Consider the following 27,868-nt stretch of genomic DNA (forward strand, 5'->3'; position numbering starts at 1 on the left):
CTGGTGCCTCTGGTATCTGTGTAACCACGCTGCCACACTTATCCAGCCTATCTGATTTAACTGCACGCCTGATAAAAGCAAAGAAAGAGAGAGGAAGATATATGGAGATGGAGAAAAAGAGGGCAGGAAAAGTGCAACAGATTGAGAGGCACGGAGACAAAGAACACCTCGTGTGTTGGGATGAGTGTACAAATGAGGAGAAAATCATTCACCAAGACGTCCGATGAATGCCTAAAACTCAATGACAAATAAAAGATTAATGCTCCAAGAATGCGGAAAGGGAGGGGGGGGGCGAGGGAAGGGAAATGGAGTCGAGACGTGCTGAGGAGAAGCGCTTCATGACAAGGTTTTGAACCTTATGTCTGTCATTGCACGCTGCGCTTGACTCCAGCCTGCACTCTCACCCTGTGTGCTTGTTAGAGAGGGAAGCAGAATTGAAAAGGCAGAGCGTATGGATGGATGTGGGGAGGATAGACGGAAGCTGGAGGGAGAGGCAAGGGGAGGAGAAGAGGGTAAATGTGCGTTCTGACATGGTTAAAGGCTCACATCAAGGCTTACAGCTGTAGATCAGCCGAGGACCATCCAGTAATGGACTGCAGTATGCCTTTTTTTCCCCCCACAGTATAGAACGTTTGACCTTATTTCACTTTTACTGTGTGAACTGAAACAGTGTGACCACTTGGAATCAGGCACAAGGTTATTTCTTCATATGTTTTTAAAATGCATTTGAAAAAGTTTTAAAACCAGATTGTTTGTTTTTAACTGGCTTATATAAGAGACAGAACTTTATTCTTTTTTCTTTCCCTTTGCAGTGCTTTTCATTCTACTTTACTTTTCAAACTAATTCAACAATTCTTCCATGTTCACCTGTTGTAATGAGTTCGCTATGAAGTACATTTTCCTACTCTTAATTCTATCAGAACAAAAATGGAGTCTTACCGTGTTTACACCTCGTGCACCTCTGAGTTTTTCTTTTGACTGAAATTCACTTAATTCATTATTCAATTTCTGCTTTCCTATTTCCCTTTTGCTTTCATGCTACACTTAGTGCCCAAATGTTTGATATTCAAACCTTACCAGCGTCTTGAAGAGCATAGTCTCTGCGTTTTCTGCAGGAAGCATTAAGCCAATTGCAAATAAATAGTGATGAAATTAAAAGAGCAATTCTTTTAAAAAATGGGTTAATGCTGTGGAAACTGATGCTGTTCTCAGTTTACCATGTGAGCTCTCAGGTAATTTGAACACTGACTTTTATTTGAGATTTTACAGTAGTGGGTAATTATTTTAAACAGAGTTGGAGTTTGATAGCGCTCATCATCGCTATGAAACCTAAACTACACTATAAAATTCTGTTGTACTAAAAGGATGTCAGGTTTTCATCAGATATTTTGTCGCTGCGCTGTGAACATGGTGTTGGTGCCTGCCAATGAAGAGCCCATAATATGCTGTTTGGGTTTTTACCATTTGCTTTGTGTGTTACATCAAATCTAATTAACTTCATTTGCATAGCACAGTTTAAAACAACATGTTGACCAAAGTGCCACGTGTTTTCAGATATCAGATTATTCAACACATTTGCATATTTCCTGCTGAGTGGATAGTTTGGCACAATTTCTTTTTTCTAATTTCATTCATTTCTCATTGGGGTACATCTCTAAACTCTGTAATCTGACCTTACTGCAACAGTGCTTTGCCAGCGATCAGAGCAGACCAGGAGCTAAAACGAAGCGTTGCAGACAGATTGTGAGAACAATTGCTGCAGAAATATCCAGTGAGAGAAAAGTTGTGTGTTTCTTAAACAATAAAGCGTGTAAAACTACTCAAGCACACCCCACAAATACAATTTCAAATCTGCAAATGTGCACCATATGGGCTCTTTAACTGTGCCTGGAGGTCACAGGACATGAAAGGTCACAGAATACAGAGTAAAACCAACAGTAGGAAATCACTCGACTTTCTAGAAGGCTAGGAAAAATCTTACAAGCTCCGACTACAACCTGATGGTTCAGAGATGAATTTTAAAGCAAGGGATTAATTTGAGTACCCTCCAGCATTACCGCATCTCACAGCTGTTTGAGTCAGGTGTTTAAGTTGTAGGTTTAGCGTAGCCACACTTCGATACATTTAAGGAAAAAGCTCATAATGTTCAGTCTTGTTGAAAGCTCTTGAGTTAGCACGCGTTTCAGTGTTTCACATGCATGTAGTGGAGGTGGGAAGATTCGGAAGGAAACCTGATGACAGAACCTGATATCTTTGTAAGTTCCTACAGTTATATGACAGAGGTTTTGTTTTTGTGTGCTTCATGCAGCCTTGCTCATATCACCCCATGTGGAGCGACTGTTATTCAAACAGTTCACAAGGGTAGTTCGGATGTGTTTGATTTTAATAACATCAGACGACTTGGACAAGAACAAACACATCTGGCTAGAGCCTGAAGACCACATTTTGAATATGCAGCTGCAGTGAGAGCAGAACAGAGACAAACATGTCTGATGTTAGACTTTTTACTCTCCTAGCACTTTGAATTGTCAGCTAATAATATTGGCCACAGTTAGATTAATAATCAATACAAGTAAACGAGCATGAAGAGTAACAATTCTCAGACGTACTTCACTAATCTAAAGACTGTTTACTGGATATGCAGGGCCAAACAAAACAATGCTGCTTTATAAGAAATTCACAGCCGTGAGGACATTTTAGTGTCTGCTGTGTCTGTTTATGAGGCAGAAAAATGCGTTGAGTAATTGAATTAAGTGTAAAAGCAACAATATTCATCTTAAAAGACATTTTTTTCCTGCATAGATGAATTATTGGTGACCCCAAAGTTTTTATTTTTGCCACTTTTGTTAACTGGGGTTTAATTTAATCAAGCATTGTCCATATTTTTGCTTCATAAATGGTCATAAATAACAGTAAAATGCATAGATTTAATTACATAAGGTAACACAGACTCATCTCCATCTTTACCTTACATGGATCGATCATGCTTCAGCCCCCAAACACAACATCACAACATTCAGTCTAATTGTCTATATGCTTGCCTATATTTCACTAAATTTTCTCGCTTTCTGTTCCACATACATACATGCAGATGCAGAAACACAGATGCTAGCACACCAGTTGGTTAGCGGGGTCATGCGGCAGCCAGGATCAGGTCTAATTATGTCTCTTGCTCGTTTGGATTGGTGGGATCTGGCCCAATCAGCATGCAGGCTCCCATGTGTCAGTGATTAATTGCCTGCATTCTCTGCTGTGCTAACGAGCTTAATCAACTCCTCATGCAGGAGCTTTCCATTAGCTCACGGGGCCAAAGGTGATGCTAAATTGACTCCCTCCCTCTCTACCTCCCTCCTTAGTGCCTCCCCCCTCCTTCATTGTCTTACTCAGTCCTGCTGTTTCCTTGTGATAGTTTTTTTATGTAGCTGATAGGTCTCTATTTGAACCTTTATCTTCTGTTATTTTCATTATGTTGAGCTGTTTTCCATCTGTGACTCACCGGTTGCTCTGCAGACTTGATTTAATCCGCTGTTCTCTGTCGTCATCTCTGCTTCTCTGTGTTAGGACAAGGCTTTGGGCTTGACTGACATAATGTGAGTGCTGCCAGAGCGTCAAATGTAACAGTGGGAAATTGAATCAGACAATTAATTGCATCTCCCTTTTGGTGCACATGCTGGCGATAGCAATGGTGGGGAAAGCTTGAGGCAAACGTTAGTTTCTTGTGCTTTCAGAGGAGTCTTTGTGTGTGCGTGTGTGCGTGAGTGCACATGGTGTTTGTTGGGTGTTGTGTGTTGTGTATGTGTTTGCATGAGTGTTTGTCAGACAGAGAGATTAATTTGTTCTAATTAGACATTCAGTTGATGATTCTGCTGGTGCACAATCGAATACATGAAGGAGTCTTTTAGAGAGGATAATAGAAACCCTCGGGTGTTTTAATGGATTTAGATGGTAGAGAGCTGGTTTCTGGTTTTTATCACATCTGGTTCACCATAACAGATGGAATCATATTGAAGGAACAAATGCTTGTTGTGCAATAACTCAAGTCAGTATTTGTCAAGCTGAAGCAACTGGTCAGTTAATGGATCTACACTGCAGTACTGTACGTCAATATATGGATCCTAAAACACTGTTCACTGTAAGTAAAAGCTCCAGATACTGAATATCTTAACAATTTCACATTAATCATAGCTACTGAAAAGTTCAAGCTCCTGGTTTATTTGGTAAAATGATTAAAGCCTTCAACAGGGCTGCAGTCTTCGTTCATGTTATATTATTCCCTCTTTGTTGAAAGTGTTGCTGAGCTGCAGCTGTATTGAGCAAACAAAAGTACAGTACAGGTGTCCTTTCCAGTGTTCCAACATGCCCCCAGGCGTATTGGCACCCTGTAATGGAGTGTTGGCTGCATTAACTGATTAATAGACTTTTTAAGGGACAATTTTAAGTTTGAGGTAAAAACATACAAACCTTCAAATGTAGTGTAGCACGAGGGAATGTAATTCCCTGAGTGCAGCCGCTTCCTCGGAGTCTATCAGCAGTGGACTAACGCTGCTCACTTAGCCAAGTAAAAGCCACGTGGCCTTGTTCATTTCCTCTGCCAGTGATTGACCCTTTCTCTCCCTGCTTGGTATGTGATTTGCAGATGATATCATTTTTACTAAGTGTCACATCTACCCGATAAATCAGAATGAAGTTGACTCATCTCGACAGCATGGGAACATGTGGCTTTTCTGCTAGCTGTCACATAGGTTTTGAATGAGAAATGCTATGACTGTTGCAGCTTAATGTCCAAAAAACTGGTCATTTACACATACTGTAAACAAATCTCCATATAATGGTAATGTAGTGTATTAGTTATGATGAACATTGATGACTTTGTTCTTAATATTCTTCCCAGTGGAGCCATACAATCTAACGTTTGCGCTCCCAGTGGTGCTGGATTAGAATAAACTCAAACTAGTTGGTCATTATTGGAGCATTATTGTCTTTGTAAATTCTATCCAATCCATAGCTATAGGAATAATTGTCTCTTTCACCAATCAAACATTTTGCTCTAAGATGGAGCTATAAAAAAAGCAAATGGAGCATGTAGAGTGTCTTTAAAAGGGTTTATCCTCTGGGGAGCAGGTTTATTCTTGGTAAATGTAATAGCAGAGTGACTCATCGGATGTAGGATGCGGGTATAAGCCTGCCATTGGCTGCTCTGGTCAGATGGTTTTCTCCTTTTTATTTGCTGTGTGTTACTGTTTCCTAAATCCACGTCATTACCAGAAACAACAACCTCTGAGCAGCAGCCTACCACAGTGAACATTTCAAGTTTTGCCAAGAAGGATTTGGACAGTGTAGTGAGGCAGCATTTTTTTGTGGTGGATTATCCATTTTAATCGCAACACTAGTCTTCCTGGATGCAAATTTTTAAAACCAAAACAACTCCACCCATTACTACTTTGAGTAAGCACCAAATCTGCGCCCTTCACTGAGCTCTGCCCAAGACGACTGTGACGGTTAATAGAAATACAAATAAGCCAGAGCTTTGGTTCCCCTGTAGCAGAACGATAGTGAGGGGCAGCTGCAAAATATGCTGGTTAAGCAAAACAAATTTAAGTATTTCTTCTGTCCAAGCATGAACTTTGGCCTGATGCATGATACCATATGAACGGCCAGAGATTTAGAAAACCTCAACCTTTTTATTGTGAACCATCAGTGAACATCTGCAGCACTTTTTGTTGTAATTCAGTCGTTAGTTTTAGACATAGCTTGTAGTAGAGCAGGGGTTGGTGGGGTCCGAATATTCGGATATCTAAATTAATATTCGGATACTACCGTCACCACCGAATATTTGGGCCCAGCCCTACAAATTAGCGGCACAAAGAGTCAGATAGGCCAACTGGGAACACCACTGTACTTGAGGTTTGCAAGGACAAAAAAAAAAAAAAAAAATCATAAACACAAAAAAACAATCAATAAAACAAACCTAATAATAATAGTCATAATAATATATAGCCATAGTAATATAAAATCAATGACTTTAGTTGTGAATCAAGAACAATCGGAGATTACTTAATTTTTGTCTGAGGCTTGCTGCACTTTTTGCACTTTTTCTTTGCTGTGTCGTCATACTCAAAGCTTTACAGACAGGCAGCAAGAAGTTTTCTTGCCGCAGCATATTATTAAACTTAACAAGACGTCAGACATTCTATTCTCTGTACTGATGTTCTCAGCTCTGAATTTTAGTGTCATTGGTTTAATTGCGGTGAATCAGATGTTACAACCTTCTGCTGCCAGTTTGATTGACTTTCGTCCAGCAGGAGAGATGCTCTGTGGTGTGCTATCAGTTGAACTATGACCTGAATGCACAGTTTTTCTTTCTCTGTGCAGAAAAATTCACATCTAAGATGCTAAATGAAAGCATTTATGGTGAATCTGTTCTCTGCAGGTCCACAGAGAAGTGAATAATACACTTGTCATATTTGTAGGCAAGGGGTACTGAAGAAAAAACACCTGTAATGATGGTTAGGGGTGGAAAAGACTGAATGTTCATAAATTTTAAAAAAAGCCATAAACCACAATTTCATGAACAGAGCAATTCTCTGTGCATTTCAATGCTTTGATTTCAAGTACAGTGTCCATGTTTGACCATACACTACCATTCAAAACTTTGGGGTCACCCAGGCAATTCATGTTTTCCATGAAACTCACACTTTTACTTTTACAAATTAGCATTAGAACACAGGAGTGATGGTTGCTGGAAATGTTCCTCTGTACCTCTATGTAGATATTCCATTAAAAATCAGCCATTTCCAGCAAGAATAGTCATTTACCACATTAACAATGTCTAGACCCTAATTCTGATTCATTTAATGTTATCTTCACTAAAAAAAAACGTTTTTCTATGAAGAATAAGGACATTTCTAAGTGACCCCAAACTTTTGAACGAGTAGTCTATAACCAAAGATGTTGATGGCAGTCGGCATACCGTTTGTTCAACAATATCTGCTTTCCGCAGGGAACTGATGTTCTGAGTCTACTGTAAGTAGATACTGTAGGACATAATTTGCATTCTACGATTTGTGAGCTTTACTCAGCAGGTGGGCAGGAAGATAAAATGCTGCCTTCCAGTCACTACAGAGAGAATCAACATATAATCATTTCTGCAGCAACTGTGCTTTCAAGTATCATCTTGATACACTTTCTACGCAAAGGTTTCTGATAAGTGATATGTTCAAACCTCAACTATTCATGCACTGCAGACTTCACTTCAGTCATTAATTAAATAAGCATTTAGATTGAAAAACACCAATTCAATGTCATTTTAAAATTGGACGAATCTTTAAATGCTTTATGGGTACAATAAGCAGCCTGCATGTTTTGATCTACCATGAAATGGAAAAGTGAAGAAGACAAGGCACCAAAATAATTGAGATAAGAGGCTTTCAGTGATAAGTTGTGTCTACTTTTCAGTGTAGCGCAATATTTAGGATTCTAACAACATGTTAATAAATAGCAAATAAACCCAAACTCATTCACCTTGAATTCTGTATAGAAGTGCCTTTCTTTGAAGAGCTTAGAAAAGTTTTCTGTGATGCAGTAACTGGCTTTTGGTCATATATAACTTCATGTGACTCAAACCTGAAATAAATCTATACATGATGCTTTTTTTCCATAAAATTGCAGCAAACATGCAACTGCTCTTACCGCACATTGTCACTGTGCAGCGTCTACATCACCTAGGATAACACTGAATAACAAGTATCATTACATTTTTAGAATTTTAACATCAGTTTGGTACCAAAGTATCAGCTCCCATGAGAGTGAAATAGAAAAAAATTGTTATTTTTCCTAAGTGGGAATTGGGTGTGCAAGCAGTAGTTGACATTTCAATTACCAGCACAACAGCCTCACAGACACTAACATAACAACAGAACAATATATTTGTAACAAAAACCATTCCACTATTAAGGTTACATGTTGTTCAAAAAGCCAATGACTGATGAAACGAAGGATCTCAAGGTTTTAGATGACTGAAGCTCCTAAACTTTAATCTTTTGGTTCCTGAAAGAACAACTGGACTTTTGAAAAGATGGTGAAAAGTTTTCAGATCACCACCAATGATCGTCTGACTGACTTCACAGTTTTGTTAGCCATGCTCAGCCTACCAAACCAGGCAGAGGTTAACATGGATTTGATGAAAGAGCAGTAAATATCTTCATTTTTATTGATGTATTATTATGTATTATATTAATGTATATGTGAATAGATTTGTGCAGATATATGCAGATTTCATAAACATCTGTGTTCAATCACTTGCTGTTGGATTTAATGTGTGTGTATTTGTGTTAAAGCCAGGTGCAGAAAGCTCTGCGTTGTTTTCTCTCCAGAGAGGTGCAGGATGTGTCCTACAGGGTTTGGCTGGATCGTCGTGGTGTTTTCTAACATGCGTTTGCAGCCAAATGGCTCCTGGTACTTGTTTAAAGGTATCCAAACGGTTTGGAAGCAAACGTTCACTATTCAATACAACAAAACCAATTTTTTTGGGCACAATATTGTTGGTTCACTTTGAAAGGTTTCAGGTTGTGTAGATTGGCAGATGCTTTCTTTTATCAACTCCACTGGCTCTGCTGATTTGTGGCTGATGCAAAATAGGGATTTTGAAGAAATTTGTAACTAAACAAATATGATGTGAAAAAATAGAAGGAACACCTTTATTCGCAGAATGACCTTCTCTCTCTCTCACATTTAATGCTTCTCTATCCTTACCCTAATGCATCAGAATTATTCAAAGTGCGCTAATGAAAGACCAATTAAAGCTACAGTTCTGTTACAAGAGGCAAACCATTGACTAAACGTGTTTATGGCTGAGTTAAATGAATCTAATACATTTGCTCACACATAATTGTGCTCATAATGATAGAGAAAGAAAAGATATCAATCCTACACACCCGCAGCACTTAATCAGTATTTAATTATTTCAATCCTAAATGACAATAAGTTAACAAATCTTTTTTAAAATTCTGTCTTTGTTGTCGCTCAACATATGTCATGTTCTGAAATACAGCTTCGTGTCCAGAAGATGGTTGTGTGTGCAAAGCGGTTCCATCATCGTCATCTTCATCGCTCCACTGGCTGCTGGAGGAGTGAATCATATTTGAGCCGCTCCTGAAATCATTTCCTCGACAAAAATAGCAAGAGTAATTCAATCAGAGCATTATGGGATGTTTAAAACGAAGTGTATTGAATGGAGCCAGGGATGAGACTTTGAAACGGGGTCATTGATAATTAAACAGCGGAATATGAGATTAATTAACACACTGTGTGTGTTTGATTAGAAATGTGATGATGGAGCATGTTGTGCTCAAACTGAGGAGGATTGACAGCAGCAGCAGCAGCGACGTCGCTCTGACTGTGAGGAGGGGAGATAGACACAGGGAGGGAGATGAAAGGTGGTGAAAGACGAGTGTGATGAAGTGGAAAAAGCTGAGTGTTGGAGGGAACAATGTGTGCACTGCCACTTGTGTGTGTTTTCATGTGTGTTTGTGAGCTCCATGTCTCCGTCAGTTCGAAGGGTTTGGCTGTTTTCTCAAGCGGGACTCTTTCTCAGCCTTAACAGCCACCTCTCTCTCTCTCTCTCTCTCTCTTTATCTCTCTCTCTCTCTCTCTCTCTCTCTCTCTCTCTTTATCTCTCTCTCTCACTCTCTCCTTGCTCTTTGTCTGCCTCTCTTTCTCCCCCTGTTCCTCTCTCGCTCCGTCTCTCAGCCCTCCAATCCTCTTCCACCAGGGCTTGTTGAGCAGTGGGCCGATATGTCGCTCTTCCTCTGCAAATCTAATTGGAGACAGGCTTTCATTGGCATGACATGGAGATGAGTTGCCAAATCCTTTCAGCCCTCCCGCTTGAGGCTCACTCCGCTCAGCTCCCCGTACAGTACTGCACACTGATGCAGCAGCTGCAGCCGCAGAGGAGAAATCAGCCCCGTCCGGAGGAGCCTGTGACAATCTGAGCAAAATCAAACGCACCCAACGCTCACTGTTCTAATGGGTTTAAATCATGCAACAGCCTCTGATGCTTTAATGGCACACGTCTCATTTAAATGTGTGACACTGATGGGCAGAGACATCAGCACTGTGGAGGTCTATCTGTGTAAAAGTAGAAAACTTTGCGCTATGTTTACACAGAAGAGCATGCACATTAACATACTGTGCGTTTCTCTTATCCAGCAGCTCTCCAGTGAGTTCAGTGAGAGTGTGGAGTCACCGTCTTAACTGGAGGTTATACTCACATGTTATCCCTCAGTGCAGCACTGTTGGGAGCATGAATGACACACCGAGGTTTGTGTTACTTAGATAGCTCTCAGGTGCCTTGTCTACACAAAGGTTGACTGCTGCCTCTCAAGTGATTCACTCTTCCACCAGCTTTTTTTGTTTTGAGGAGTCACAACTATCTGTTGCAGATTTACAGCCACTATGCCTCGGCTATTTTCAGATTGTTGTGCTCAAGCGGAAAAATGAAAGCGGTGTTTGATGTGTCTCAGGATGAGAGAGAAGGACTAGGAAGATGAAAGAGAGGAAGTAGCATTTGTGATAGAAAGAAACAAATCGACAATAGTGCATTAATTGATCATGATTTGCCACAGATGAAAGGGCCTGTAGGCACATCAGTGAAATATGAGAATGTCCTTTAAACCTTTATTGAAAAAATCAATTAGCATTTTTTTTCATTTAAGTACTCCGGAGTTTAACTCTGCACTCTGCTATTATAAACATGACAAACAGAAAAGGGAAAAAATTAATTAACGAGAACTGCAACAACCAACTGGAATACACAAATAATTTCCCTCCCAGCAAACATCTACTATGCAAACGTTTTACAAATATAGTTGATGTGTTGTCCAGCAAACACAGTCACCTAATTCAAATCCATCCATCCATCCATCCATCCATCCGTTTAGAGTCGCCAATTAACCTCAGCATATTTTTGGGCTGTGGGAGGAAGCTGGAGAACCCGAAGAAAACCCACACATGCACAGGGAGAACATGCAAACTCCATGCAGAAAGATCCGGGAACCGGGGATCTTCCAGTGGGGAGACGATGGTGCTAACCACCGAGCCCTAATTCAAATAAAAATCATTAAAAAATTTGAAACGGCGCCATTCCTCCTTAAGTGCAGTTTTTAAAGGTAATTGGCAAATTGGATGTTCCAATAATTTTAGAGAACTTGCCACAGTGGATTTATGCTCGTCACCATCCTCTGCCTCTTCTTGTGATCCTAAACTAACTCCATGGTGCTGAGATCAGGTCTCTGTGTAAACAAATCATCTGCTGCAGGACTTCTTTGTTTCTTAAAGTAAATTCTTTATGAATCCAGCTGTATGTTTGGGGTTGTTGTCATGTTGCAGAATGACTGGTATAAGAATCTCAACATCTAAAGTTCTCAAAACCTCTGCTTAGTTCTGCACATGCTTTATTTATTATTCCGTCAAGGAACGTGGCGGAGTTACGTGACCATCAGCATACATTTGTCTGTCTGTCTGTTATTCCATCTGTGCGCAACTTTACTCAAAAAAAGAATAACAAATTTGGATGAAATTTTCAGGGAAGGTCAGAAATTATACAAGGACCAATTGATTAGATTTTGGCAGTGATGCAGCTTATAGTCTGGATCCACAGATTTGTGAAAGATTTCTGAATCATTGCGAGATAGCAGCACGGCGTCACTGTTACTATGACAACAAGTGAACGCTACGTCAGCTGCCTGCTGATGATCACATGATTACAATTCTACTACAAATCCACTGCTGCAGACTTAGAGACTTATCTGTCAGAAATAATACAAGGAATAATTGATTAAATTGTGGGGGTGTTTCTGAGTCCCATCAATTCCTGCCACCCGCAACATGTTTAGGTCACGCAATTTGGTATACGTACATAACATACACATTCATAACACGCACCTGTGCTCAGCACAAGGTCATTTTGTTTGTGGGTACATCTATATTAAATGACCACATTCTATGTCGTCATGATTTCTGATCATCACTGACTAATAAACAAATTCTGCATTTCTAAAATAAAAATGCTGAATTTTTGACAACGCCAAATGGGTGAATGAACAGCCTTGGCGGAGTACTGCACTCTCTCTCTCTTTTCTTGTTTAAATAGTGACAGATAGATAACATAACACATCTTTAATGCAGAGTAACATTAATTCCATTCAACACTTTCTGCTGGGCCCATGATTTTAAAAAAATCTTCTTTTAAAATCATGGAAGCTGTTAAAATGTATTTATTTTGTAAATGAGAACACTTACTAACACCTTGTATCCCAAAGTGAGTAGTGGGTTGTGTGGAGATAGTAAATCATATGCAAGCATTTTTACATCACTGATGTAGTTCACAGCTCCATCATTTTATATTCTGCTTCTTTCCTAAGCAACTGCATGAAATGCAGACGAATGCAATCATATTCAGCAGCTTGGTCTTCCATCATCATTAATAAAGTAGATTAGCGTTTACATTTGAAAGTTCTGCTAAAAAAAAAATAAAAATCTACTCACCACTGTGGTGAGAAAGCTGCTAATCCTGGAGGCTGTTAGTTTGTGGTAACACAGTACTCATCTGTCAGGTTTTTCTCTGAAAACATGTAACAGTTAATATAATAAGAAACAGCCAAATGTGTTATGCGTAAATAAATAAATATATAGCTTGGCCTTTTATTTCTTATAGTTGTAGGACAAAAAACTCTCCACCATAATGCTTCTATATTTCCACATCTTCTATAAACATCATCAACTGGTGAAGTTGCTGACTGTTTGAGTGACTCATTTAACTTTAGCCTCAGTCTTTTAGCACAATTTATTGTACATAGCCATCGAATATGCATCTAAAACAATCTGCAAGATTCTTGTTTTTTTTTCAAAAAGTTAGCTTGAACATAAAAATGTCAGAAGAAACTGTTTTAAACCATTAAAGGTTGATAAGGTTAACTTATTAGCTAGTTAAGTAGGGCAAATCTACTATTAATCACAAAGGTGATGGTCGTACACTAGAAATGAGAAGCTTCTCTTGTCAACCTCTGTCTGATTTAGAGAACAATTTTAAAAATGACCGTAGTAAATCTGCCATCACTCCTTTGTAAACTGCCTGTGGTGTGTGTGAGCAGAAAACAATAATAAGCAACAATAGTTAATGAATGCAGCTCTGTTGTATTTGCACAACTTGCCCATAGTTCCTCCAGTTCATTAAAATAATTAACAGTATGATTAAGCTGCAACTAAATGATTGGTTCTGTTCTGTGAGTCTACGTGTGCCATCGTTTGCAAAATGTGGGCCTGTAGGTACCTACTGTAGAGGGAACTCCCACAAAAGCGGTGGCAGTTTTGTGTATGTAGTGTTACAACTGTGCAAGATGCAGTCATGAACCAGATGTGTAGCCGAGTGTGTGCTCCAACCAGTGACTACCGAGTACTGATAGGGTGGAACGTCAGCATGTTGTTGTCCGCCAAGTCTATCAGTGTGAGAAAAGCCTCAAACATAAGCTCAAGTAGTCATTGAACTTAAATTTAAATTGCACATCTGAGTCTTTTATTAAACAACGAGAGAGAGAGAGATGTTCTTATCTGTCCAACCTGCAGTCATTTTCAACACATCCAACCAAACCTGACCGTACAAATTCAACATAATAGCCCATATCCCACACACTAACTTGTGACTTATGGGGAAAGAGACAAAAAAATAGAGTTTGAAAATTTGGTGACAAGCCACTTTCTTGGGCTCTTGGTCAAGTAGTGTGTGATGCAAAACGACAGGCAGGGAGCGAGCTGGTCGGCAGCTCTGGTAATGACACACACAGAGTGCAGCCTGCAGGACACTTCACACCTCTGCGATATGAACTAATGGAGCTGCCGGACATGATGTAAAAACAGAAGACAGAGAGGGAAAAGATGGGGTGAGGTTGGGGACACAGGCTGACAGCTCACTGGGAGCATCAGGACATTTTGCAGTGGCCTGAGGGCCGTTTTGGCCTGTCGTGAACAGTCAGCTCGACCAGCGATAAGCAAGCGGGGATGAGTTAACCGACCTCTCACCTTTACATAGATGCAGCTAAATACTGTAGAATAACAAGCATGTTCGTCAGTAAAGAACCAGGTTAGTTGAAATGTGTGCGTGTCAAGATGTGTTGATGTGCTCGATGCCTGAAGATTTGACTGTGTCTCATTCTGGCTTTTTAAAAAGTGCACAGTAGCTGTTTTGTAGTTTTAGTCTAGTCATCTGTATGCACTGTTGCTTATGTGTTGAGTTTTTTAGGGTGAAATATCTGTTCAGATAGAGCAAATTTTTGTATTTTGTAACCCAGATTACTACCAGATAGACATAGTGACCAAAATTGCAAGCAGTCCAGTATCTTTTACTGCAACAAACAGGTTTAGCCTACAAAATCTGCATGAAAAGAGTCAAATTTCCAGCCTTAGTTATTATTTCAGTCCACCCTTGGTCTGGAGAGGAAGGGGCAGTTAAGAAAAGAGAGTGTGATGAAAAAAAGCCAGGACCCTAATGCCATGTGAATAAAGGACAGAAATTAAATTGGGATGATCATGATATGAAAGAGAAAGCAGAATGAGATGATGATTAGCTGTAATCTCAGAAGGAGAGAATAAAGTAAGTGGTGCTCTCACAATCCCTCTGAATGGCAGATTTAGCCTCACAAATGATTACACCGTTCTGAGCCCATTTTTCGAATAAAAGAATCAGGAGGGAAACGATACCGAGACAAAGGCGTAGTGGGGTTGAAGGAGAAAAAGATACTGTGTAGGTGAGTGTATTAGAGGGAAATGAAAAAGGAAGTTCAAAAGCACGGAGGTGATATCTGCACACAAAGAGGAAGCGATACATAAAGGTGAGCTGAACAGATGACATTAAAAAGGTCAGTAGTACCGGATAAAGAAACCATTTTTAATTTGGCTCCACAGATAGTTTTTTTTTTTTTTTTTTTTGCCAAACGTTTTAGAAATCAAAGCTTCATTGCAGTAGAGATCTTTTTTTTTTTTTTTTTAATTGTGAGGCTAATATCCTAGAACAATTACATTTAAATAAGTCAACAACAAGATGTCTCTCTAACATATTGTTGCGGTTAATCTGGATAATACACACATTGATCCTCCTAACACACAACCAAACCTCCATCAGACAATTAGGCCCAGAAACCTAAAAGAAGGTCTTGTTCTCTTTGAATTATTTGGATGTTTCATAATAAATTGAGTTATTTGCTCAAATATACATGAATGTCTAAATGCTGTTTTTAAAAACTCTCTCTTCACAGCCACAATTAGACCTTTGGTGGAGAAACATTTGAACATTTTATTTATTTATTAGTCTGCTGGTTTAAAGTGGTTACATATGAACTGAGAATATTGGAAACAGCTTTTAAAATAACTACCGTGTGTTAGTTTTCAGTTGTGGATGTACACATTAAGTTACTAAAGCTCTCACGGATTCACACGAAGTACATGAATGAATAAATTTGGCATGATATTGGCATCCTTAATTATAACCACAGCTTTGTGCTGAAGAAATGGTCCTTATGCTAAATGTTTACACTGCATTATGTTAATTATTTACGCAAACATTGTTTTTGAGAAGTAATGCTGATGTTATTAATGTTTATCTACCCACAGTTCTACTCAGAAATATCCCATAACCTCTGCAACTGTACTAGGATAAGAATTTTTTTTTGTGTACTGCGCTCTTAAAGGATTCAGGTGCCATTAGTCAATGTTTTTCATACAAATCCCATGAAATGATCAAAACATCCACCTGTCAGTGCTTTCCAGTTTACCTACTCTATTGTTCTTACCAAAGAGGAAACCCTTGAAAGTGGGTCTTAAATTTTTTATTTTTTATTTTATTTATTTATTTTTTTTTTAAGGCTCAGTAATTCCCTCAAGCAGCTTGGTACTGTCAGCAGACATTCCTCAAATAAGAGCAAACAGTGCATTTGTGTTTTCAGCTGTTGATTAATACACATTTAGAGCACATTTGGTTGCTATTTAGGGCAGTAGAACATTAGATTAACAGTAGAAAATTAACTGTCGTGGTCACGTTCATTCTTAGGAAGCAGCGTGTCACTTGAAAAATGCATAACTCAGTGCATGACTCAGTTGTGCTCAGTGGCACAGAAGAATAATCTGGCTGCAAAGACCGCACTTTACTGCAAGGTTACGGTGCCAGGAAAAAGTATTCACCCCCCTTGGAAGTTTCCCCCTTTTATTGCTCTTCAACGCTGAATTGTGGTCAATTTAATTTGGCTTTTTTGAAAACAATTTACAAAAAATGTCTTGTTCATGTCAAAGTGGAAACAGATTTCTACCTGTAGATCATAATTAAATATTTAAAATGTAAAAGAAAGTCACTGCATTAGCCTTCCTCCCAATAAAATGATTCATCTAATTCAGTACAGGTGCAGCCAATTGGTGCTAGACGTCATCACATATTTACTGTAATGGAGTTTGTCTGAGTGCAGTGAATGTGTCTCAAGTGACTGTAGTATGAAGACATCTGTATCTGGAACGTGCAGTCACTGGTGATTCAGGACGACTGGCTATAGTTACACTGTAAAGATAGAAGAACACTTCAAGCAACTCTGTGAAAAAGTTATTGAAAAGCATAAGTTGGAGATGGATAAAAGAACATTTCCAAGTCACTGAATATCTCTTGGAGTACAGGTAAATCCATCATTAAGAAATGGAAAGAATATGATGCAAGCATAAATCTGCCAAGAGCAGGCCGTGTTCAAAAACTGAGTGATTGTGCAACAAAGAAACTAATGAGGGAGGCCATCAAGACACCTATGACTCCTCCGAAGGAGTTACAAGCTTCAGCGGCTGAGATAGGGGAGACTTTGCAAACAACAATTGTTGCCTGTTCTTCACCAGTCAAACCTTTATGGGAGAGTGGCAAAGAGAAAGCCACTGTTGAATAAAGCTAATTTTAAATCTTGATTAGTTCACCTGAAGACATGTGTGAGACTCTGAAATCGACTAGAAGAAGATTCTGATCTGATAAGACCAAAATAGAAATTTATGGTCATCAGGGCCATCACTGTTTAGTATCCACCAAACACTGTACATCATCATAAACATACCATCAAGCATGGTGGCGGCAGCATCATTATGTGGGGATGCTTCTTGGCAGCAAGAAAGACCCAGAAAGCTTGTAATAGATAGAGGGGGAAAATGAATGCAGCAAAGTATAGGAAAACCCTGCAAAACAAACTAATGTAGTCTGCAAGAGAGCTGTGATTTGGGAGAAGATTTGTTTTCCTGCGAGACAGTGACCTGAAGTCTACAGCCAAAGCCACAGAAAAGGCTTAAAGACAACAAGGTGAATGTCCTGGAGTGGCTGAGTCAGAGCCCAGACCTCAATCCAATTGAGAATTTGTGGCTAGACTTGGAAAGGACTGTTCACTCATGATCCCTGCGTAACCTGACAGCGCTTAAGTAATTTTGCAAAGAAGAATAGGGTAAAATTGCAGTGTAGATGTGTAAAGCCAAGTCAGATCTATCCACACAAGCCCAATGCTGTAATTACAACCAAACAATAAATACTGACTTGAAGGGTAGGAGTACTTGTGTAACCATATTTTTAACTGGCGTTCATTTCTAGGAATCTCTTTTCACTTTGACATGAGTCTGTTGATGTAAATTCTTGACAAAAAAGCCAAATTAAATTAACCACGATTCAATACTGAAAGCAAAAAAATTCTAAAAGGGGTTAATAGTTGTTGTTTTTTTAGGCACTGTACAATTACAATTCATTTGAGCGCTTTCATGGAAACTACTGACATCGAGGAAAATAAGGAATATCACCAGCCTCATCTTTTAAAGCCTGCCAGAGGTGTCAGCATGGTGAACAGATGGAGGTGTGGGTATGGAACATAATAATGTCAGGCTAAATTGCATGTTGCAGTCATCACTATTCATTTAAAACTCGGCATGTTGAAGCTGAAAAGCTCAAACAATGATGGATTTTGATGGGAAATTGAGGTTAGAGGTGAATGGCGGATTAGCAGTCGGTCATGTGTGAGGATTCACCTTCATTACCTCCCTGAATCCAGTGGAGTGTATGTAATGTCACTGTAAGTAATACGTCAGAGTTCATTCAGCCTGCACACACACACACACACACACACACACACACACACACACACACACACACACACACACACACACACATACTTTCCTTCCCCCCTCATTTACAACACTGCCAATCCACCGTCACTTGACACTGCAATGCTATTACCATGTCATTACAGTGAAGAGTAGGTAGCACATCCTGTGGGTAAAAAAGCAGAGGAAGGGGGAGATGAGGTTTGATGTAGAGTGGAGGGAGCACACCTAACCCGAGGAGTGCTCAGCTTCCTGCATGACTAACACGTATGACTGATTACACATGTGGATGGCTACGTGCAGTTCCCATATGTGTATGAATTCACATGACCATCTGATTGATTGCAAGCATACGTTGTGTATCAGTGCAGGGACGTGTAAGCTGTTCCAGAGGGGAACATAGAATAAGCAGTGAAGAGGGAATCCTTTAACTTTTAATTATAATTCAGAGTTCAAGACAAGAGAGATAAGTGGGAGATAGACGATGTGCTTTTCTGTGTGATGCTGAGGGTGTTAGATTTCACTCTGATTTTAATCACAGACTTTGTGTAAACAGAATATTTTGGGCTAATATGCCTATTTGTGTTCATTATGAGAGTTAAATGAGAGGAGGGTTGTGCATAAGGTGAGGAGCTGAGTAGCTATTCATCCATCCATCCATTATCTATACACCACTTAATCCTCATTAGGGTTGCGGGTGGCTGGAGTCTATCCCAGCTGATTTAGGGTGAAGGCAGGGGACACCCTGGACAGGTCACCAGTCTATCACAGGGTGACACATAGAGATAAACAATCACACTCATATTCACAACTACGGACAATTTAGAATCACCAATTAACCTCAGCATCTTTTTGGCCTGTGGGAGGAAGACCTGAAGAAAACCCACTCATTCACTGGGAGAACATGATTAATTCCATGCAGAAAGATTCCAGACTGGGACATGAATCAGGGATCTTCTAGCTGTGAGGTGATGATGCTGATGCCTAAGCTAATGCATAGCAGTGCCTTATCCCAGGCTGTATTTGGTCACCAGATCTGGAAATATTGCGTAGAAATCCTCAGGATCACTATTCTAGGACCCAACAATGTAAAAGGATGGTCAGATAAGTGGCAACTTATGGTTTTAAAGATTCATTCCATCCAAAAATACCACATTGAAGATAACATTAAATTAATCAGAAATAGAGTCCAGACATTGTTAATGTGGTAAATGACTATTGTAGCTCAAAATTGCTGGTTTTTAATGGAATATCTCCATAGGAGTACAGAGGAACATTTCCAGCAACCATCACTCCTGTGTTCTAATGCTACATAGTGTTAGCTAATTGTGTTGAAAGGCTAATTGATGATTAGAAAACCTTGTGCAGTTATGTTAGAACATGAATAAAAGTGTGAGTCTTCATGGAAAACATGAAATTGTCTGGGTGAGCCCAAACTGTTGAATGATGGTGCATATATATATTTATATAAAAAACTAAATATATTTAATATATAAATATAAATATGATACCCACCCCAACCACAAACAAATAAAACTTAACTCTTGCTCTTATTATCATCCATGTCGCCCTGAAACATCCTGAAATGCTGTAAAAGTGAGGGTCCTAGACATGCTGCCTTCTCCACTGCAGACACCACTTCAAATGCTGGACAGACAGAGTTAATTAAGTCCATGATGAGAGTAGGATGTGATGGTGCCTGAGGCTGTCTACATACCGTATGTATACATTTTTTTTATGTGTATATATTTTAATTCAGACTGTTCTTGGTACCCTTTTTCAGACATCTGCCTATGGGTAATTAGTAATAAATGGTAAAACTGCGTGACACCCTTTTAAAATGGTGATCTTAACATTTAGCTCAAAGAACTGTTGTACTCATGTCCGTGCTCAAGGGGATGCCAGCGAGGCTTTAGTCCCTTGATCTCATTTTATTTTGGCCTCAGTCAAACTGCTGGTGTTAACATTCCCATCTGACTCATTTGAATCTACACATTTTACATGTAGACTGTGAAATATTTTTACCAAAATGCCAGTGCTGAAGCTTGACCCAACACCTCCAGCCATCTTTCAACAGTATGTCTCATCCTGGACGAACTGAACACCACTGACACGACGCTGTTCTCATTACAGCCTCTCTTCCACGTCGCCTTTAGTCACGTAACATTTGTAAATAATCCATCTCGACTTTTGTGTCCCAGTGAGCTGCTTGGCAGTTTTACATGGATGACTGACCTGCCCTTGACCACTTCATGCCACCAAACAGGCTTCTAGAGCTTCTTATTTTGTGTCTGTTTTCTCGCTCCTTAAAAAAGAAAATGTTTTGACATAAATATCTGATGCCAAATTTGACACCCTGCAGTAAATGTCAGTGAACCATCTTTCCTGTTGACCTCTCTGTAGCATACTAAATGTGCTAAGATAGCTTTCTGAGGGCTCTTTGATAGTGAATGTCACCTTGTCTGTTTCTGAATATTCATGAGCAGTGCAACTGTTGCACTGGAGTAAAACATCATACCTACTTAATATTAATGAAAGATATTGCAATATCCTTGCATATTCTGTCGTGCAGTCACAGAGCACGAACAGAAAAATGGAAAACTGAGCTCCAACAAGACTATATTTTTTCCCGAGGCTTGCAGGAGCTGGACACGCTCCATAATCATCTGTGCCCTACCTTCCAGTTCTCTCTCCTGCTGTATGACTCATGACCTTGTTTGCTGATTGGCTGTGTCTCTGGTTTCCAGGACGACCACTCCATGTTTTTCCAGTTTGGTCCATCTATCGAGCAGCAGGCCTCCGTCATGTTGAACATTATGGAGGAATACGATTGGTACATCTTCTCCATAGTCACCACATACTACCCCGGTTACCAGGACTTTGTCAACAAGGTAATTAAACACACCTCAGCACTATGATGAAGACATGAATGTAATATATTTAATGGATATTCAGCACCTTTTCTCTGCAGTCAAGATAAACGTACTACCTTTCTGCGAAATATACAGCTTGGCAATAAGTTGAGGCCACAAAAATAAGTAGGGATAATAATGCAGAGATAAATGTATTCCTGTGATAAGAACTGATAAGAACTGACTCCAGAAGCAGCAGGATACTTATTAGTTATAAAGCTAATGGCCGTAAAATTTTTCAGCCATGGATTCAAATGACAGATTCACTTTTGCTCTGGATCTCAGGCACTTTAGATATTATAACTTTTGTTTTTTTGGTGACCCATTGTGGGAGGCCTGATGTTACTGTGGTTCCTTTGATAAGATGTACATCTTTATCTTCATAGTTTTCCTTTTTTTATTTTGCAGTTTATTTTGTGAGAAATATGTATAATTAGTGAAATGATCCTAAAAAAAACAAAAAAACCCAACAGTTTCTGTGAACATGATTGTCTGGTTTTGAGCCATGATTTCAAGCTTTTGAAAATTACAAGCTTTGGCAGAGTTTGATATACAATAAGTGGGTAGCTAGTTCCATTTTCTGATTGCTTTAGTGGAAATGGCAGATTGTCTGAACATGTCCTTTTAAATGCAGTCGCTCACTGACACTTCAGCCTCCTTATCTCTGGGGCTGAGAACAGAGTCTTTAAAGGACTTGGTATGAGATCGTGAGTAACTTTGAACATCAGACACACATCTGTGAAGAATAAAAAAGTTACTGAAAGTCGGCTAATCATATTTCTTGCTAATATTGCAGCAATGACAGTGTCTTTCCTTTGAACAAAGTTAAAGTAACAATCTGGTTTAAAAGAAAAAAAAGCATCCTCCATATTAATGTGAAAGAGGATATTTAGTGCCCATACTCCTCTGAGAAGCTTTTCACAGTCGTCAAGTCGACTTTTGCCCCTTTCAGACCTGGACTCCTGTCTGCTGGCTTCATGCCTGAATGAGCACCCTGCTCACTTTTTTCTCAAAGCTGCGACGGGACGCTTAATAGGTCGGACCTAATAGCATTTTAGTATCACTTTCAACACAGTACAAGTCTGAACTGCTTGCCATCGCATTAACAAGCAGGCATGCATTCAAGTTACGCAAAGCGATTTGTGTAAGGCTTTTACCACATTTCAGAACCAGTGTTGATCCAAAAATGTCAGAGAGCACAAATGATACAATTTTAGAAACAGTTTCACATCCAATACAGACCAAAATGTCCATAAAATAAACTTTACTGCGATGAAAACAGACTCTTAACAGGACAGATTAATGAGACTTACCAATAATGAATGTAATCAGGGTTTAGATGAAGCGTTAACAGGTCCTGAAGCTGAGTTTGTTGCTTCCAGCTGTTTATAGGAGTCTTTGCTCTGACTTTATCAGCATCAAACAGCAGCAGGATTAACATTGGCATCTCCAAAGAAAGAAAGCTGTGTGTTTTTACACATGCAAAATAACACCAGTACCTTTGTCAACTACTTACAATTTGGAATAATCTTTAACGGATTGGTATAAACCTATGCACAATTCTTTGTTTACATCAGTTGTCATACAGAAACAGGAAAAAACAAACAAACAACAAAACAGGTAAATGACCATCAAATGTGTCTTTGGGAAATAGTACCTAGTTTATCCTATCCTAGCCTAATTACTCCACCAAGGAATGCGGCGGAGTTATGTGACGATTGGCGTACCTTTGTCTGTGAATATGTGAATCTGTCTGTCTGTTGTGTGCAAAATTACTCAAAAATGGACCAACAGATTTGGATGAAACTTTCAGGGAAGGTCAGCAATGACACAAGGACCACCTCATTAGATTTTGGCAGTGATGTGGCTTGTAGTCTGGATCCACAGGTTTGTTAAGGATTTCCCATTGTGAGATAGCGACCGGCACGGCGTCACTGTAACCATGACAACAAGGGAACGCTGCATCAGCTGCCTGCTGAAGATTACGTGATTGCGATCCTACTACAGACTTATCGGGACTTATCTGTCAGAAATGATACAAGAAACAATTGATTAAATTGTAGGGGTGTTTCTGAGTTTTTCTTCCATCCTTGCATGAATTTTCTGACTTTTTGGCAGCTTCTTCCTCATGTCAAGAAACCGCTTCATAGATAAACACTTCCTGTGCCGTGGGAAATGGTGCCGAAAATAAAAGCCCGTAACATTAAATAATACGCCTTCAAAATAAAAGCATGGAGGAAACAGTTATTTTAACACTAGCAAAACAAAGCCTTGCAAAAAGTGGCGAACTGATCAACAGACATTTATAAGAATAATTTTCATGTATGTAGGTCACGCAAGTCAGTATCTGTACATAGTGTACACATGCATAACACACGCCTGTGCTCAGGTCATTTTCTTTGTGGGTGCATCTATATATAATGGCCACATTCTATTTTGCCATGATTTCTGATCATCAATAATAACAATAGTAATAAAATGCTGCATTTTTAAAAAAAAAAATGCTGCATTTCTGACAATGCCATATGGAATAATGAACAGCCTTGGCAGAGTACTACACCCTCTGAGTGCTTTTCTTGTTAAACATTTTTTCGCCGGCCTGAGTTCACTAAGCCTTATAGTCAAAGTCTTTATCACAGTGCTCCTTGACTAGCTGAACTACCACAATACTCTCTGCTTGCAAACACGAAATGCCCGCCTCCTCGGGTTGCTACAGTATTAAACAGTCAGAGGCTCAACCTGGGGGTGCAACCAGGTACTACAGCAAACCTACAGTACTTGAAGTGTGTATTATCTAGGAAAATGGTGTGAGGCATTGGTGAATACTGAATATAAAATGACCCAAATTAGATCTGGAGCAAAAGACACTTCATCAGGACACCTCTACCTAAAATGATAACTTATCCCCAACATGGAGACAGACTCAATCAGGTTCTAACAGCAAATCCTGCTTTATACTTTCTTTCACTTCAGACATGTGAGCTGTCACACTGAGATACAGTTTATCTGATACAGTTAAATCGCTTGTTAATTTGCAGTCGACCTCAGATTGAGTCCTGACCTCCATCACAGCATTCTTTGTCTGTTTCCTTTTTCTGAAAAGTGCTTTTATATCAACTGACTAACATCATCTTATATAGTTTATTGTCCATAATGCATCAACATATTTTCAACACAAACAGCTCAAAGCCCCAGTGACTTCAGCAGTGAGGAAAGCATAAACCAGTTCATATTTCTGCGGCCACTTATTACCGGCATCATAAATCTCATTCCGTCCTACTGTCCTCTCTCAAGCAAATATCAAACATACATAAAAAGATTCAAGTTTTTTCCTCATCTTTACGAAAGCAAAAGTGTTGTAATGGGATATAGTGCACACAAAGTGCTTTGATTTGTCTGTTATTTAACTTGTACAACTCCCTTTGAATTGATTTCCTTAAGGGACAGTTATTGTTCTCTGACCATGAAACATAAAACTAAAATATTTCTTTCATCTAAATGCCACATACAAGTTCAAGATCCACAAATATAAATTGGGAGAGAGTCCTTAAATTGACTTCTTGCCGTACTGCACGTTTATTTAGTTAGACTGTAGTGGTGGTCTCCGGGTTTACAGGTCACCACAAAAAACTCAGCCTGACTCTATTTCCCAGAGTTTCGTCCATGTGTGAGAATGTAGCCTTGAGATTTGGGGAAAAAAAGATTACCTAATCCTGCTCTTGTTAAGTGTTTTACTTTTTTTTTTTTTTTAAATAAAGCTGCTGCCTTTTCCCAAGAGATGTGTAAAGATAAACTGTTTGCCAATCTGGGGGCTGGAGGAGGAGACATCTCAGTCAGTTTTGTTCCAGTATCTCTCCTTCACAGCTCCACGGCAAGTGCTCAGCCCACACTTTTTCAAATAACCTCCTCCTTTCTCTCTCCAGGTCCGCAGCACCATCGAGAACAGCTTTGTAGGCTGGGAGCTAGAAGAAGTCCTCCTACTGGACATGTCAGTGGATGACGGAGACTCCAAGATCCAGAACCAGCTGAAGAAACTGCAGAGTCCTGTCATCCTCCTCTACTGCACAAAGGAGGAGGCCAGCACTATTTTCGAGGTGGCTCATTCTGTGGGCCTCACAGGTTACGGCTTCACCTGGATTGTGCCGTCGTTGGTGGCTGGTGATGCAGACCACGTTCCCTCTGTCTTCCCTACAGGTACAAACACCAGATCAGTAGGAGGTGTTGACAATTTAACAGACATCGCATTTGTTAAAGTATCTTACCATTTATAACTGAACAAAAAGCGGCTAAATAAAGCTAGCAATGAAAGTCACATCAACATCTATTTGTAATACTAGCAGTTTTAAAAATAATAGACCCTGCTTTGTGTCGCTGCAAAGATGTTCAGTTTTTTTGGTGGGAGTTTTTCCTTTTCTACCTGAAATGCCTGAGGTTATAGGATGTCTAGGGTTATTTTGGGTTTAAACACAATCCCACCAATGACTTTTTGCATCAAACACATCATTTAATATATAATGTAGATGCTGCCAGACTTTTCACTAAAGTGTTGATTTTTTTCCCATCAGAATCATCTATTCATAGTTTAGTTTTATAGTTGGAAAGATTTTACACTTGACATCTGGAATCATAATATTTGAGATAAGGGAAGGTTAAGGGCTGGTTAAGAGCCAGTATTTAATGTGGAGTCAGTTCTTAACATTTCGACAGCCAACTAACCGGCTCTCTGGCTCCACAGTGGTACCAACACTTTTCATGTACACGACCAGTTCTTACTTGATTGGCCAGGGGCAGAATTATTGTGACCAACAAAACCAGCTGAAACTTTCCCATTTTTTTTTTTACTCCGATGAAGAGGAGAAGCCTGAGCTTCAGTACCGAGGTGAAATTGAAGCACCGTTGCATGAAAAGTCGATGAGGTCATTATTCGTCTAATTTTCTCTGCTGCTCGATGTTCTAATATCACCAGCTGATGTTCATAAACGCCGGGGCACAGAGAGGCATTCGCACGCACTCAGTGCCGTTTATCAATGCTGCCTGGTGATATTAAAACACCAAATGGCGGGCAAAATGAGACAAATAATGACCTCAGCGGCTTACCAACAGTGGTCCGTGGGAGAGACAAACTATTTCTTTGCCCTGAGGCACTCGGCAGAAGTTCAAAGTAATGAGCCAGGTGTTCAAACAGACGTGTACAGTGACATAAGAACATGACTATATGGTGAATCTATATCCTGTAGAAAAGCAAATGGGTTCTTAAAGGGTTTGCAAGCTGACCCAAAGCAGAATTAGCCCCCAGTTTGCATCCATGGAAAGGAGGTATCACTGTTTTCAATTTAAGCGAACAGCAAATGCTATAAAACTTAAATGAAAAACGGTGTTGAAAGTGTCCGCGCCTCATTTTTTTCATTTCTATTTACCGATCCCGCCTTATTATCTTATATTGCATTATTCTGTGGCAAGTTCTCGAAGAACTTTGTACAGAAATGTGGGCACAAGTGACAGATGGGCTGGTTTGCATATATGCAAATGCTCTCCAAGTGTATTTGTAGTGCACTTTGGCAGTGAGTGAAGGGATGCATACTGATTCCTGTTAACCTCAACTAAGTAAGCTTATAATTTATTTGGATGTGAATTTCATCATATTTGATCATTTGACATATACTACGCATTTTGCAGTATCTCATGAATGTGATTATATATGTATTGTGGCTCTCTGTTCTAATAATACTCTGTGGCTTTGTCCCACTGGAGTCCATTGTTAACAGAACTGCCAGAGATGTTTTGAAAATATTTCTCCAGGGCACGAGGTCATTTTGCAGCAGCTCTCCCAAGAACACTTTCATTCACCAAGAATGTTTGAAGATGCTTATTTCATTTACATTTTCTCCTGTAGTTCCATTTGCTTGAGCAGGTAAATACAATATCAGATTTTTTTTTTTTACACTGAAACCAGTAGAAACATAAACGCTGGCTGAAAATGCGGGATTGTCTTTTTCCCAAACATTTACAGCACAGGTTGCAAATGTGAACACATAATCCAAACCGGTCATGGAAGATGACCTGAAAGCACACGTGTTTATGGGCGTGAGAAATAGATGTCGGCGTCTGATAGCCGGCAGTTTCTCATGCTTGGAAAGCCAAGCATAACAGAGTGAACTGAGGGATGATCAGAGTCTCAACCGACGTCCAGATTCAGCTTTTTTTCCCAAACTGTATGAGAACCTTTTAGGCGAACAGTGGCACTTGGCTAAGAAGAAATTAGAACAGTGTAGATATAATTGCTCTCTTAATTTTGTCTCTGTTTTGTCACATTTCAGCCTCCTCTTAAGTGTTTCCATTTCTGTATATCTTTTCCCCCTCTGGGTATTTTTCACAGCACTCAGCCTATTTGTGTCCTCCCTCACTTTCTCACACTGTTCTGTCTCTCCCCCTCCTTTTCATCTTTTCTCATATTTCCTTCTACTTCTTCTTTTCCCTCTCTCTTTCCATACATCCATTCCTCTCACCTCATCTCTCTCTCTCTCTCTCCCAGGGCTTATCTCTGTGTCATATGACGAATGGGACTATAACATCGAGGCCAGGGTACGTGATGCAGTGGCTGTCATCGCCACGGCAACCTCCACCATGATGTTGGACCGGGGGCCACACACCCTGCTGAAGTCGAGCTGCCTCGGGACGCCTGACAAAAAGAGCTCCAGCACCGGCCACTCCAAGGAAATACTGAAGTGAGTCAATGCAAAGAGGAGGGATGGGGGACAGAAACTGGGAATGTACAAAAACAAGACCGAAAATGTGAAAGCAAAACC

The 27,868-nt window shown here is 39.7% G+C and overlaps 1 protein-coding gene across 8 annotated transcripts in view; it reads left to right on the forward strand.

Moving 5' to 3' along the window:
- The window catches only part of grin2bb (glutamate receptor, ionotropic, N-methyl D-aspartate 2B, genome duplicate b), a 111,873-nt gene that overhangs the window by 44,753 nt on the left and 39,252 nt on the right, over window positions 1-27,868 (forward strand). For all 8 annotated transcript variants that reach the window (XM_055009865.1, XM_035957206.2, XM_023290143.3 and 5 more), the window contains 3 exons: window positions 20,898-21,041; window positions 24,986-25,256; window positions 27,595-27,787. In XM_055009865.1, coding sequence (XP_054865840.1) covers window positions 20,898-21,041; window positions 24,986-25,256; window positions 27,595-27,787 — 608 coding nt within the window. The remainder of the gene's footprint in view (window positions 1-20,897; window positions 21,042-24,985; window positions 25,257-27,594; window positions 27,788-27,868) is intronic.

This window comes from Amphiprion ocellaris, chromosome 4, assembly GCF_022539595.1.
Source record: "Amphiprion ocellaris isolate individual 3 ecotype Okinawa chromosome 4, ASM2253959v1, whole genome shotgun sequence".
NCBI lineage: Eukaryota > Metazoa > Chordata > Actinopteri > Pomacentridae > Amphiprion > Amphiprion ocellaris.